The sequence below is a fragment of the Nicotiana attenuata genome, chromosome 2, assembly GCF_001879085.1.
Source record: "Nicotiana attenuata strain UT chromosome 2, NIATTr2, whole genome shotgun sequence".
In the NCBI taxonomy this organism is placed as follows: Eukaryota; Viridiplantae; Streptophyta; class Magnoliopsida; order Solanales; family Solanaceae; genus Nicotiana; species Nicotiana attenuata.
This window is the reverse complement of record NC_031990.1, coordinates 66,991,221-67,007,090: the sequence shown is the minus strand read 5'-3', so window position 1 is coordinate 67,007,090 and position 15,870 is coordinate 66,991,221. Positions and strand designations below refer to the sequence as shown.

At 36.1% G+C, this 15,870-nt stretch overlaps 1 protein-coding gene across 3 annotated transcripts; it reads right to left on the bottom strand.

Annotated features, from left to right (window-relative positions):
- LOC109211870 (phosphoinositide phosphatase SAC6-like) lies at positions 195-14,403 on the bottom strand. Of its 3 annotated transcripts, none has more exons than XM_019375471.1 (21): positions 13,921-14,403; positions 12,773-12,936; positions 12,596-12,679; positions 12,016-12,143; positions 11,827-11,918; positions 11,012-11,069; positions 10,787-10,843; positions 10,667-10,700; positions 10,474-10,554; positions 9,782-9,888; positions 8,546-8,632; positions 8,380-8,457; positions 8,105-8,175; positions 7,929-8,027; positions 6,754-6,853; positions 4,996-5,104; positions 4,744-4,816; positions 4,046-4,139; positions 3,548-3,640; positions 1,105-1,171; positions 195-600 (listed from the first exon to the last, which is right to left on the bottom strand). In XM_019375471.1, the coding sequence occupies exons 2-21, from the start codon at positions 12,918-12,920 to the stop codon at positions 470-472; spliced, it is 1,791 nt and encodes a 596-aa protein (XP_019231016.1). In that variant the 5' UTR covers positions 12,921-12,936; positions 13,921-14,403; the 3' UTR covers positions 195-469. The 3 variants fall into 3 exon arrangements, with proteins under 3 accessions (XP_019231016.1, XP_019231023.1, XP_019231007.1); XM_019375478.1 differs by having other exon boundaries at positions 14,139-14,403; XM_019375462.1 differs by having other exon boundaries at positions 14,196-14,402.

Below are 15,870 nucleotides of genomic sequence, written 5' to 3'. Positions count from 1 at the left end.
CGCAATCTTAAAATGAATGCTGTTGTTGTTGGGACATCAGGTTTACTCATATTTTCTTTATTTGTTTTAATATTCATATAGAAAATCATGAACATTTTATTGTCGCATGGAAGCTTCAATCTTTCTAGACTTGGCTAGTATCGTTTTCTGCAAACAGAAATTAACCAAACATAATTTGAGAACCAGAAAAGCACTTGCAGAAATTACATTGGTTTGTTGAAGCAAATATTAAATTTCTTTCACAACAAAGTATTATCTGACCAAAATTTCAATCTACAAACAATCACCTCGTAACTAAACCATCTGAAATGAAATGATCAAACTTGCCATGACATATAACAGAAGCATAATTTTTCGTATAGCCAATGTAATAGCATGTGGAATTACAAAGAATAAGATAGTAAATGAATATGTTAACCAGAAAAGCTGGCAGCTTCAGCAAATATGGTAATAAAATCCAGCATGTAAATCAACGCCTAGATTGGTGCAGACGAGGCCTGTTACAGAACATGCGGCCATTGGCCTTCACAACTGCAGCTATGGCCAAACTTATGCTTGCCCAAACCAGTGAAAATAATAGGTTCCAAACATCACTCCGAACTGCAGGTGGAAGAAAACAAGAAGCGCGTGTAAGGTTTATGAGTATCAAGAACTGTCACAAATGCTGTACTGGACCAAATACATGCATACATTGGCAAAGATCCTTTACAACCAAGTATAGAACTATTCCCTCCACCAGACTTGTCTTTTTGCGCATTCACAGAGAAAAGAACAAAAGAGATCAAGAAAATGCAGTATTAAGGAAAAAAATACACTCCTTATGCTGTTTCATTTTGCACTTTAACCCTAATTATGATGCATCTTTGAAGTCATGATAGATAACTGGCATGAATATAAAACATGATCAAGATATAACCAGCACATGGATCATCTTCTCTAGAAAGCTCATGGGGTCATATAAAACGCTTCATCCCCTCCCCCTCCCCTCTCCTCCCAAGAAAAGGTTAACAAAACTAGACCAGAAGCAACTGAACTGGTTTGAACTTCAAAAGGTAATGATCACACAGCAGAATCAGAGAAAATTTTCCATGTATGGCAACTCACCTCTCCCCAGTGACAAGGTAGCAAAAAATAGCCCAGTCAAAATCAGTCCCAAGGCCAGAGGAAATGACTGCATGTATATAAAAGATTATATAGTTAGGTGAGATTATATGACTGACAACATCAAAGTCTGATAAAAAAATTCAGCTCACATTTGGACTCAATAATTGTTAGGAGGAGAAAATAAAAAAATTAAAAAGCATAACAAAACTAAAGATATATAAAGAACAAAGATAACATATTATTTACCTGCTCAACAAGTTTGGCCACATTAAGACAAACAAATGGCTCTCTAGTAGATATAAGATCATTAAACATACTAGTATATCAGGACATTGAGCAGAAGAGGCCAATCATATCCTTTGGCCAATTAGGTAAACCAAATTAAGCTAACCAAGAATGGAATGACGCCAACCTAATTAGCAGTGCAGAACAGGGTTCATAACTTTTATACAACTATAACTTCTGGATGATCAAATGTTATTGTTACATTCAAATAAGTTTGTAGCCAGATATATCAATTACGCCATGCTTTAAGGAAATCAATGTTCTTGTTTCTGCTTCATTATACGCCTAGCATACAGTTCTGGCTGTGGGTACCATAATCACTAAATAATGCAGCTGGTGAAAAAAAAACACATTTCTAACCTTTGAACTCTGATTGTGAGTAAGAGTATTATCATATATAGCTGTCGTAAAATACAGGTAGATTCTAGCTGACAATTTTCATTTCAGCTGCATATCTACACAAATCGCTTTCGGAGAAACTTTAAACAACTGCCTGTCCTCATAGTTGACAGAGCTCGGTGAAGACATAGCTTAACCAACTTTCTTTCCCAATTCTTGGGAATGATCTAAGTGGAATATACTTGAGGTGAATACTATGTTGCTTGAATTCAGTGTGGGAACGCGACAGAGGTGTGGATCTGGAGCACAGATTCATCATCACCTAAATCTTAGGATTCGGGGATACATTCAGGAGTGTGAGTAAGGATGTTAAGATGCAGTCACTAAAGGTATATTACGATTATATAAGTATATTCAACAATTAGTTGAAGTTATTAAATGAAAGCTAGTACAATTAAATTCTCTGTAAAAACTTAATATTATTGCATAATTGCAAAGTGCTCTAGTAACTTTATGTGGATTATAAATATATATGACAAAACAAAAATCAAAAACCAAAAACCAAATACCCAATCAACCTAATACTTCTTGGCCATAGGTGTAGTCAAATCACCCATGTTAGGTTGACTTAATCTTGTGTAGATCCTACCCCCACACCCAAATCACGTTGACCGACACGAGTGCGGCAAGGATTTTGAAGGATCTGAGCAACATAGGGTGAACCCCTGTTAAATAGTATTGTACTACAACCTAAACACCCAACTCTCTAGAACATACGGCTGTTTTGATCATTTTTCTCATGTACTTGCAGCAGCACTGAAGTAATGCACTTTGATTTCACATGTCCCATCCTGTGCTTTACTAATTGCTTCGGCACAAAATGATAAACAATCTCTTCAATGCATAAATGGTAGATCACGCTCTCATCAACTTTGGTAGTGAAACATCCACATTAATAGCCCTAGTGCTGTTTTTGGCAAGTAACCCCAATTTAGTTTAGTATAGTTCATTCAAGATCTTAGCATGTACTTGCACCAGATTAGTGACTTGTTGGGGTATTTGCAAGAGCATAAGCGTGATGGATCACCTTCACAAGAGAGATTCACTAATTAAGGTCTAGTGGTGGCAAAATGGTTAAAAGAAAACAGTTAACCACCCATATTATCCACTAAAAAATGGGTTGGACAATGAGCTTTTTAAAAACGGGTCAAATATGGATAAGAACCATATTATCCATTTAGAAAATGGATAACCAATGGGTAATCAATGGATAACCAATGAATTTTACTTTACATTTGTAAAGCCTCAAATTGAGGATTCCTCAAGTTTGGGAGACTAGGAATTCTCCCAATTGTGATAATATTCAAGAAGTAATGGATAATATGGTTACCCATATTATCCGTCAGTTAATCCGTTTTTTATCCGTATTAAATATGGGTCGGGTCGGATAATTTATCCGTTTTTTCATTACCCGTTTTCGACCTGAACCATATCCAACCCGCCGTGCCCCTTTGCCACTCCTAGTCATACCCATGCTAACTCAGGATGCTATTCTACATTGTTTTAACTACTTGTTATTCTCCTAATTTTAAGATATGACTGTCATGTATAACTTTCTTTGCTTTGTCCCTGAGTTCGACCTCAGGCACAAAGAGGATCACAGTCAAGAACATGAAATTTCAAATTCAGTCAAACTACTGTAACTTAGTAAAGTTACCAAAGAACGCAACAATTTGCTATTCCAACAACAGCTACTCAGTGAAATCTGATAAACAGGAGCAAGAAAAAGTTGATATGGTAAGAATATCAATAAACTCACAGCTATAGCCTCGATGCCTCCTTTTTGCGATGTTGCAGTCATATCTCGGGAAACAGACATAATGTAATGTCCTTGCATTAGATCGATTGCATCCTTCAGAAAGCGTAAGCAGGAAATAAAATGTCAGTGTTTAAATAGACATGAGAGAAGTATAAAATAGAACTCAAGTGAATGTGCACCCCAATCAAACTAGTTACTGATACATATAACAGATTGTACATTCTTAATCCTATCATCTCCTTAATGGTTAACAAGAAACTCATTCATCAATTATCAATAAATCACAATGAAAACATGTGACTAGCGAGACACTAATCAACGCATAACCGCAACCGCTACATTCCAGATAAGCCCAGATACATGATTTCAATATCATTCAACGAATGATTGTTCAATTTTTCACATGCACACATAGTACAGGGTGGTACAAAAGGATGTACGCCTAGTAACATGAAGTAACTAATTGCAGGTATGAATTCATGTATGAAGCAGCAATACCTGTTTTGTACCATCAACAAAGTTGTTCAAGTAGTATCGCATTAGGGCATTCCATCCATCATTGACAATCCCCTGGACTGTTCTCTTACCATATCTGCATACCCATAGCCATGTTAAAGTGCAGTCATGACGACGATAGTTGATCAAAACTTGAGTTCAGAATAGTAGAGTTTCAAGATTATTGATGAAAGTACATGCACACAGAAGTGTTAAACCCCAAGATAATGCTTTGAATTATTGAATAAAGGACACCTTCAGCTCTCCAGCGTAAGAACTTATACACCTTCAAGGATGAATTACCCTTTTTAGATAATATTACTGAAATTTACATAAACAACCCTAATTGGGGACAATACTGCTAACGTCAACAACACCACCACCACCACCACCAACAACTACTACGCCTCAGTCCCAAACAAGTTGGGGGTATTATGAGGATTCATCATGAATTGGCAAGTTTTATGTTGCGCTGTCAACCTATCGCAACCCTCCTCCTTTATCCATATGCATGAATTCAGGTTCAACTACATGCATCCTGAGAACAGCACATATGCAGAACTAAAATATGCCCATAATCTGAAAGTATAGCAGCACAAAAATTGGTGCCTGGTGGTTTCATCCTTTCTATAAATAACATCTACACATTTCAGCAGAATAAGAAAGGTACATCTTTAGAATGATAAAAGAGAAAGTTGTACCTGACAAAATCACCCTTTAGGGCTGGAGTACCAGAATACTGTAAGCTTATATCATCCCCATGGTTGGCCCACACTGCATTTAAACGATGTAAAGTTAAAAGGAGACAAAACAAGAACCTGTAAACGCCGAAAACTAAAAAGGTGCTCCCCTGAAAACCATTGAAGTACAAATATCTTCTGCTGTAAATGCCAATGAAGCAACATCTATTCTTCAGGAGAATATTTAAATACAGATTATCAAAAATTACTCACAGATTTTGAAGCTCTCATCAAGGTTGGGGTGTGTGCTAATAGCTTCTTCAGCATCAAAAACACCAAGCCTTCTGAGTTGGAATTCCAACATTTTGCGAGCAAGCATGCTCTGCAGATGAATATCATTTTATTAGAAAATTCCCTTCTAAGTGGGAGAAGAGAAGAAATGCAGATCTGAGTTAGCTTAATTAGGATGGGCCTTGACTCAAGTCTCAACCATTTTATTCTCTTGCCTTGACTCAAGTCTCAACTCAAAATATTGGTCCTCCCTTCACCACCACAAAAGTAAAAGACAAGAAATTGGTGGGCCGTAATTAAGTTTCTAGTAGTTTAGGAACATATAACATTCATTAACCCTGGATCCAGCGAAGTGGAGTAACATAGCCCAAGAACTTGCGCAAACAGGTAATGTGCTTATGCTGCTAGCAAGAAGTTGATAGGTTAACATCATGAAGAAGTGAAGTAGAAATACAAAGTTGGGCCACAAAATTTACTGTGGATGTAGATCCTTATAGAGTTACATTTGACTTGTTTGCTCGAAAAGGCAAAGATATACATAAGAAGCTGTTTTCAAACTGAGATCATTTTCAGAGAGCTAGACAATACTTCCTTTACCAGTACAATCTTCAAGGATACAAGCTACTTTCCAAACTAGAACCAAGACTCATATCTGGAAATAAAACCACTTCATGTTTTTCTTGGTTACTAGCAAAGGAGGTTGTTCTGACGCAACACAATCTTATAAAGAGAGGGATTCAATAATGCTCGAAATGTCACTTATGTGGAGAAGATGTTGAGACAGTTAGCCATCTATTTTTACATTGTAAGATAACTGACCAGTTATGGAAGATCTTTATTTACCTCAGGGGCATAGCTTGGACAATACCTAGTAAGATTACTGAAGTTCTTTTCAGTTGGGATGAAGCTGGAACTGGAGCAAGAGACAGAGATAGATGGAGAACGGTCCCAGCATGCATTTGGTGGACGATCTGGAAAGAAAGGAATTCCAGATGTTTTGAGGATAGAAGGAACTCTGTGCAGAAGATCAAGCTTAATTGTGTTTTGCTTTTTTGCTTTTGGGGTAAACAAATCTACACGGAAGATGCTGTTTCAATCCCAGATGTCCTAGAATCTTGTTAGGCCTGAGGATCAAGTTTTTTTCTTTTGGCTATTCACTTGTAAATATGGTTTCACTACAACCTATGTACTGATTTTATTAATATATACAATATGTTACCATCTCAACAAAAAAAAAAAAAAAAAAAAAAAAAAAAAAAAAAAAAAAAAAAATTACTCCAACATTTCAACAGAAACTTCTCGAAGTGCTTCTAAAGGAGATTAAATATGTGATAAAGTGTAACAGAAAGAACATGTAAATAATTATGCAGTATTCGTACATAGCGATAACAACAACAACCAAAAACCCAGTAGAATCCCACAAGTGGGGTCTAGAGACGGTAGTGTGTACGCAGACCTTACCCCTACCCTAGGAAAGTAGAGGCTGTTTTCGATAGACCCTCGACTCAAGAAAGATGAGAAGAAACAATAAATATCGACAACAAAGGCCAGAAAGATAACAACAGCAATCTAAGAGCCAGAAAAATAGATGGATATCCTTACATAGCGGCAGAACTAAAACATATTACATAGTAATGCAGATAGGACTCAATATTGTCCTCCCCGGACCAATAAATCTGAACTCTTTCTACATGCATAGCTCTATACAAATCTAGTAAGATTTCCATAGGCAGGAGATACCTGAGTGACATTTGTGCGGTCTAAGCAATCAATGCAGTTGGTCCTCACAACTCCAAGTTGCATCTCAACTTTTTCACCTTTTTCGTTCAATAAAAAGTACCTAACATTGAACAAGAAATCGATTTAAGAATGACATACTGGAAAAACAATAAAGTATGTAGATTACTAACAACCAACAAGAATATCGATTGCTGAATGACTGGGATAGTCTCTCTACCTCTCCATGCATAATGAAACAACGAACAATACAACACTACTATTTGATGCAGAACATCACAGAGTCTATTTAAAAGACAGTAATGCCATGATATGTTACTTGGTCCAAGTATCAACATGCCCCCTCTTTTTTATTTTACCTTTTCAGGACACTCTCTCTCTCTCTCTCTCTCTCTCTCTCTCTCTCTCTCTCATATGTGGTTCTTATTTTGCATTTTTCAAATAAATTTTTAAATCAAATAAAAAAAATCCTGCAATGCAGGTAGTCTTGGCATAGGCTTCCTACATTATAGATGTATAAACTCTCTCTCTCTCTCGTATGTGGTTTTTATTTTTCATGTTTCGCATCAATTTTTAAATCAAATAAAAAAAAATTATGGCCTTGCTGCTAGTATTCTTGCCTTGCCTGCAATGCAGGTAGTCTTGGCATAGGCTTCCTGCATTATAGATGTATAAATATTAGAACATCCTTATTCACCTGCCTTCTGATTTCTGAGAGTGAACTAATTCTTTGATTAATTAAAAGGAAGTGCAGTGACATTAAAATTGAAGTTGCACTTTTTGATTAGTTATTGAGAATAAACCCGTCATTCAAGTTCAAGTTGGAAAGAAGAGGTGCAAAGCAGGTAACTAGAAACCACCTCCCAAAAAAGAAAAAAGAACATAAAACCAACTAAAACTCAACCCTAAACTGACAATGCTCTACATACTTTAGACCATCCTGCCTCACAACATGCAGGCCAGGATAGGTGCTGGCACATCCCACCTCCACCACGATCTCCATCCAACTACAAGAGATTCGGGTGATTGAGACTAGAAGCATCGCTTATGTGATCCCAAAATACATGTCACAGATTGGTGGCTGTTAATGGGCCAGGAAACTAGATTCCATACATGAAAGGAAAGAGGATAACACTACACAATATATACATGAATTCTGAACTCAAAGGAGATCATACCTATTCTTTATGAAGAAATCCTCAATTTGTTCATAAAGGATCGAAAGACGCTCAAAATGAACATGCCCGCATATATGGTGAAAATCAAAGTGCAAGTATCTGCAGAACTTGTTCCATATTAGACAGCAGCCCAGTAACTTAGTACATTGATTTGATCACCAAAAGAAAGATCCTACCTCACATCATCACCAACAACTTGCTGCATCGCATTGGCAAACTTTTCATTTAAGCGTCCTTCTCCTCCATGCTGATAAGAGTTTCAGAGAAGAAATGATCATTCAATAAAATTGTGTTACACATACCATGGACATATTCATAGTTGTGTCTTTCCATATGTAAATGAAACACCCTTCTATGTATCAGAGAACATCTTTTAAAGCACCATTTTCCTTTAAAAGAACTGTCAGATTGACTAGGTTGGCAAAAGTAGAATACTAATCAAAAGTTATACCTTATTGACGAGATCAACTGCTAGAACATTTCCATATTTCTTTCTGAGGTCCAGAAAGTGTCTCTCAGCTACTCTAGGCTGTGGATATGTCACAACATACAAGCTATTATCAGCGAACTGTACAATCTGAAGAATGAAGACACTGAAAAGCTGAAATGCTACTTACTGCTTCTTCAATTTTGACGATCTCAAACTTAGGCTTATATGTCAAATCAACAACCTGATCCCACAATAGTGGGATTGACCCTCTGACCTACAAAAGGAAAACTAATAAGTTATACAAAACGTGATATCTCAACAAAAAAAAAAATGGCAATACAAATGTGTGCATCCGATGAAGCAAACCAGTATATCATGTCAGCAGGAATGCAAGTACACATTTAAGATTGAAATTTTCCCAACTCATTTTACTGAAAGCCAAAAACTTCTTGTTTTCTTTTTGATAGATGATAAAGTCTAGCTTCAACCATCACATATTTATGATTTTAAAACTCGTAAGGAACCTCTAATACTTTGTGGTCTAGTAATATAACATTATAACTTCTGGAATCAGTCAAACCAGATATGAATGCCAAGATTGAGAAATTCATCCTGGCTTAATCAGAAAGACTAATTTGGTGGATTTCCTAGTGGAGATGCAGACCAAAGGATGGCTAAGTCAGAAATTGTCAAGCAAATAGAACAATATAGACATACAGCAGACCGAGTTTCTACGACATTTCTACAACTTCTATTGTTTATATGCTACTTATCACCGATTCATTGCAGAGATTCACTCGATTTGCTCTTATGAGAGGGTAAACTATAAACCTGCAGACTGCAGGAAGGAACGAACAGAAGTTCTAGCAAGGCCTGGAGAAGTTATCTGACATTTTAATGAAGTTTTATTGCCATTGGCAAATCCAAACAGTATTGTCGATCTCAAAGGCCCCATATTGAGACTTGAACCTTCTTTGATCACTAAGTTCGTAAACAAATTTTGATGTGTTTAACATACACACCAAGCATGACTTATAGACAGAATGATCTTTTACACCAAATCTTTTGGTAACTGGTTAAGTACTTAAATATTCTAGAGGTAACTTGTCCCAACCCTAATTGGGCGAAGTTTCTTTTTATCCCCCCCCCCCCCCCCCCCCCCGAACATGAAAAAGAAAAAGAAAGAAAAACAGAAAGCTCAAGTAGATACACTTCTCCATGCAACTCTTAGTCACACAGTGCAAGGAGGAACAAAGGTACTATAATTAGTAGTTTATCTGATTATCCTAAGTGAACTGCAGTAAGTTTTTACCAGAAAAAAGAAAAGGTACCCATGAATCATCTAAATAAGCAAGCCAAGTAATTCACAAGAAACAAGATAGGATGTCGAAAGAATCACAATCAAATTTTCGAACAAGTCCACCTGAACAAATGATGCAGTACACCCATTCAGCTGTATAATTTGCTCGCTTTCCACAAAATTTGCAACAAATCCATCAGAATCAGCACCTCTTCTCCACATCCGAGTGCCTATATTTAGTTAACATAAGCAAGAGAAAAGGTTATTGTTTTTTAGTTTTCTAAAGGCTCTTTCTCCTTGATCAGAAAATTTAGCAATTATTTCAAGGATAACTGAAATACATGAGAAAAGTAAGGCTACTTTCTTCAATAGTGACCAATCTAATAAGCTAGAATCACTTATGAGAGAGAAACTAAATCCAAAGCCATCTATACAATACAGTCACCAAGGTGTCAAAAAAGTCAATGACATTTGATAGACTTGAAAAACATCGATTTTGACTGACATGTATATGAAGTGGGTGTGAGTAAAGATCATAACAAGAAAGTCGTAATAACGCAGTAAGAATCATATGTAGAATCTCGTCCATACGCCAATGACAGTAAATGAAGACTCGAATAACAGGGAAACAAAGTGCATTATGAAATTTCAGAGGATTACACAGTTAAATCACCATTGATATCATACACTAGTTAATGGGGATTGATGGCTATATAGAAAACGAACATCTACAACATCATTCCTTAACTTTCATTTATCATATTTGTCAAACTGCACTATTAAGAAGGAAAGAACAAGAAGAAAGCAAAGAATACCAGTTCTCCTATTACACCTCCTTGCAATCAGCGTAACATCAACAATGTCTTTCCCAATTGCAGCTTGAAAGTTGTGAAAACCTTATGAAAATTTAAGGTAAAACCCCAAAAGATAACAAACCATACCCATAAACAGGAATAGAAGTAGCCATGCTAGTTTAAAAAATCTTGTACAACTGAATTGCAAGGATACTGCCTTGGACAACCGGAAGCAGGAAGGGGTCAAGCTGAAAATATGACATGGAAAAACAGACGAGTTACAAATATAGAGGTCGATCCAACCAAAAGAATGCAACTTACAAAATATATTTACCTTATGATCTATAAGCACTTCCATCATATAGTTATTCCAAAGAAAGCGAGGGTCTGCCTGTGCAAAAACAAATGAAAAGTGAACGTTAACAGATCAATATTCAAATTCGCAATTGTTTGTCAACCAACTACAGGTAGATATATCAGTAAAAAGAGTAACAAGCTACCGCACATAAGTCATTGACTACACTAAGGACATAAGTCTGTGGCATCTAAAAAGACTTACTTGTCTCCACAGAGGCAGCAACTTGGATTCATCCCCCAAATCATGCAACCGCTGAGCACTGCAGCAGGAACCATAAGTTTCTTATTATTGACGGTTGCACCCTATGGTCTTAAAATCAGATGAAATGTAACAGCGATAAGAGTGTGCCATAAATTCCAGTGCAATTCAAATTAAGATCAAGTATACTTCAGGTGTTAAAAAGTTTTAAGATCATAGAATTCACCTCCAAAATGCTAACCTAAAATAAGATCTATTACAAAGGGAGATAGATGAAATATAGCTTGCCTAATTTGTTGTTTAAGGTAGAGATGTAAATACTATACAGGGGTCCAATGTAATGAGATCAACATAGAGAGGTTAATAATAAGAACTTTTAAAGATAACAGAAATATTTAAAAAGAAAAACGATACAGAAAAAAGAACTCTTCAAACTTTCTAACAGTTGGATACCCAAGTGACTCAAATGGTCAAAATGACCATATCCGCAAATAACAAAAAGAACATTGTAACCCAAGAGGTATGCTCATCTTAGTCTCAACATAAATCGTTCTGTTTCCACCTATTCTCTATACGTCAAAAGACAACCAATTCAAACATCAAACATCTAAAGCTCAAAAGTTCATGGTCCATGCTTTAATGTAATTACATATAAGTAATCTTTCAACCTGAGTGTTACCAGTTCTTGGAAAATAATCGGATAAATGGTTTTCAATAGGCACAAGGAGCTACTGTTAAAACAATTCAAAGCACAAAGAAAAGAAATAAAGACAACAGAGCTAAGTTAAGCATTTGTAAAAGTTGAAAAGATAAGTCACCTCAATGTTATATTGACATCATAAGAAAAGTACAGACCAGGAGTCCTCTCTGCTACATTTAGCAGTGCAGAAAACTCAGCTTCCATTTTTTTCTGCCAAAAGCCGACGATACATCATTGCAACAGAAACAAAACCAACTAGATATGCTTCAAAAGAAACAAGGATAAGAAAGTAGATAGGAAAAATTACCTGTTCAGCAGGAGTGTTCTTGAGAGAATGATCACAAGGGAAAACCTTCATTGACGAGACTTTAAAGATAGGGTGTCCCAAGTAAGATCCAACACTTTCGCGTTCTGTTATGACCAATAAATATGACCCTGAACCCAATAAAAATAAACTTATGACCATTCTTTTCTGGAAGTCTGATGTTCTCCCTCCAACATCTTTTTACCATATTTTGTCTATCTTTTCTTCTCGGGGTATAAATATAATAACATAAAAAAGGAGGGGGTTTGATGACATGCTAAAACTTCTTAGTCACTTTTAATTTAAGGCTTGATTTTTTCTTTCCATATCAACTAAACCATAAGCATATCTATAAAAGACCAAGAGTTTGGTGTGATTCTAAACAAAATACTTTGCAGAAAGATCGGTGAAGAGAATGATCAAGAAAAGGGATACTTTCACATACTAATTACTAATCATAACAGACTTCTATTAAAACATAGATATGTTAAGGGAAAACTGGGATTCCTAAATGCACTCAACTGCTATTAAAGTTGTGCGCTATGTAACTATAAGAAAAAAGCTCAAACTTTTACGGACTTGCCTGCCAAAAGCTTTAGTATCCCAATAACTCCAAATATTGTCCGAATTTTGGGAACACGGAGTGAACTGCAATTTGGTATCTCATCTAATGAAGAGAAATATACCAGGTAAAACACATAGTTAGCTTATTATAAAAAATTCAGCAGAGCATTTGAAAAGAGCAAAAGAAGCAAGTCACCTATTAGTTTCATTGACCCATCCACCCGACTAATTTCCAAACATGACCCCGAGGATCCATCAGTAGGCTCAACAACATACTGATCTGGAAATTCCCAGAGTCGCATCCTCTTATACAGTTTCTGTGAAGAATCTCCCTTCTCCATCATTATTGGAATTTAATCACTATAAAAGCAGAAAAGCACAAAATCAACAGACTAAATCATCCTATTATATCAGTTTTAAGTGTCAAAAGAAGAAATCGACCAGCATAAGAATTCTACGAGGACGACGACAACTTGCAATGAGGACAAGTAACCTCTGATATGCTTGAAATATATGCATGTGACTATTTACTACGGAGACAAAGAATCAAATTATCACTATATACTGCACAAGTACTGTCTCCGTTAAGTAACTCATAGAAGAAACTAATGCTGATGGAAACTTGCAAAAGTTGTGTCCGTAAGTTACAGTAGCTAATACTTCCGAACTACTTTCTTTCTTACACTAGGTGGAGTAATTGCCTTGAGCCATTTCAGCTGCTTTTTTTCTCCTGCCACAACATACTAATGCTGTCACCCTAAAGTTTCTTCATTTCTATATCAAACTTTGATGTATTTAACTGCACTATAAAAAGGGTGTTTTCACCAACATATTTGTGCTTTAATCTCCATACTATGGGCTACAAAATTATCCAATAGCAGGCGATTACTTCTTTATCGTCTACCTTTCATAGACTAGAACTATGTCAGAAAAGTTCTATAAAAAAAATATCCAAGCAAACTCTACTGGTCCCTTCCTACAAAATATGTCAAGTTCCTGACGTCCCAACTTTTTTCTTTTCTTTTTTTCGAGAACAGTGGCGTCTCTAGCTTTCCTGCACATTGACTATTTTACCAGATACCTGCTACCTTCCACTAGCACATAACAGGGTAACTTTGCAACCAGTTTCATAAACGCGATCGGCATCTTCCAATTAAAATATCTCAAGAATGATTAACAATGAATTGAGATTCCCCTTACCAGTTCTGCCATCAAGATTTCACATTTTTCGCATAACTTCATAAAGCTATTAACTTTATGGTCCATCAACATTAGAAACACAATAAACAAGATCTATAACGAAACGCCAGAAACAATAAATAAAGTATGCAAAAAATTAAATACCTGATTGGAGAATCTGCAAAAAACAACAACAACAAGAAAAAGGGGTGGCGAAGTGTTGAATCAATTGGTCAAGAAAGAAGGGGGGGGGGGGGGGGGTAAGGCTCAGCCCAACCCAAAATCAAGGAGGAGCAAGAACGGCAGCAACAGAAAACAGAAAAAGTAAAAAGTTGTAATACAATAAATTAGAGAGGAGAAGAAAGAAAGGTTCTTTGGGTTACACTATTCTTTGGGCGCAGAAACTCAAAACTGAATGATATAACGTTTGATTCGCTTACAATTAACGGAATACCGAACTGTTCCCTTGGATCTCGCTTCCAACAGAAGAGCTGAGCAAGCCACTTTCTTGTACTCTGCCTTTGTTTTTTGTGTATATTATATTAATGGAAATTAATTACTATCGAAGACTTACATAATTTTAGAGTTAATATTCTATTTTATTAGTGTTTTTGTTAGAGGAGTTACCATCAATTTGATATATAAAAAAATTATACTATTCGCACAAAACACAGACTCCTTCAACGATGAAGAATTGTACTAGTAAATTTAACATCATATGAAAATATATACACTGTTTAAACTCATTCCTTATTTAACCCAAAGTGTTACTACTATAATAGACGCTAAGCACCGAACGCTTGAGGGGTCGTTTGGTACGAGGTATAAGAAGGTATATGGGTGGTATAAAAGTTTAATACCACCTTAATACTTTGTTTGGTTAGCAAATTAAGTATAAGTTATCTCTGTGTTAATTTTAACATTGGGATAAGTTATACCTTATAGAAGGTGGGGTAATTAGCACCGGTATAACTTATACCTTCTTCTTAGAAATTATGCAATTGTCATTCTTAATACAACATATCAAACAATGAATAAACAACAATCCCAGCATAATTAATCTCAGCATAACTTATCCCAATATAAGTTATGCCGGCACAACTTATACCAGTATAAATCATATTCCAACCAAACAACCCCTAATAGTGCTGGAGGAATATAACAGCAAAATGTCCATGTTCGAAAATGTTCTGTCGCCCTGTCAACCGGCGCTGGTTTGGTGGAGTACCATAATGAGGCACCCCACGACCCACGTTATTCTCTCTTTTTTGTCTTTCTAAAAGAAAAATTCAAAGCTCTTTCAAGTTTAAACTAGAACTATTTTTAGGAAAAAATTTTATTATACATATATCATTTAATCAAGGCTAATACAATGTTTTACCATCTCTACACACTACTTAATCATATAAATTATATGTTGTTAGATGTAAACATCATATAGGAGTAGGGTGGATGAAATGGAGGTTCATTTCTAGTGTTTTGCATGATAAGAATGTGTCACCGGGCCTAAAAGGAAAATTCTACAAAATGGTGGTTAGACCGACCATGTTATATAGGCGGAGTGTTGGCCAGTCAAGAACTCTCATGTCTAAAAGTTAAAAGTAGCATAAATGAGGATGTTGAGGTGGATGTGTGGGCATACCAAGAGAGATAAAATTAAAAATAAAGATATTTGGGACAAGGTGCAAGGGGACAAGTTATGAGAAGCGAGGCTAAGATAGTACGGACATGTGAAGAGGAGATGCATTGATGCTCCACTGAGGAGGTGTGAGAGACTGGCCATGGGGAGTATGAGGAGAGGTAGAGGTAGGCCTAAGAAGTATTGGGGAGAGGTGATTAGGCAGGACATGATATTGCTCCAGCTATCAGAGGACATGACCCTTCATAGGAGGATATGAAGGTCGAGAATTATGATAGAAGACTAGTAGACAGTCGAGTGTGTTTTTTGTATGTATCAATAGTAATAGTATATTCTCATATGTTCTTACTCTTATATTTTTATGTCACGATCCAAAAAACACTAGTCGTGATGGCACCTAACTCGATCCGCTAGGTAAGCCAACTAATGAAAAATACAATTCAAATGAGATTATAGGAAAATAGTAAAGAATTATC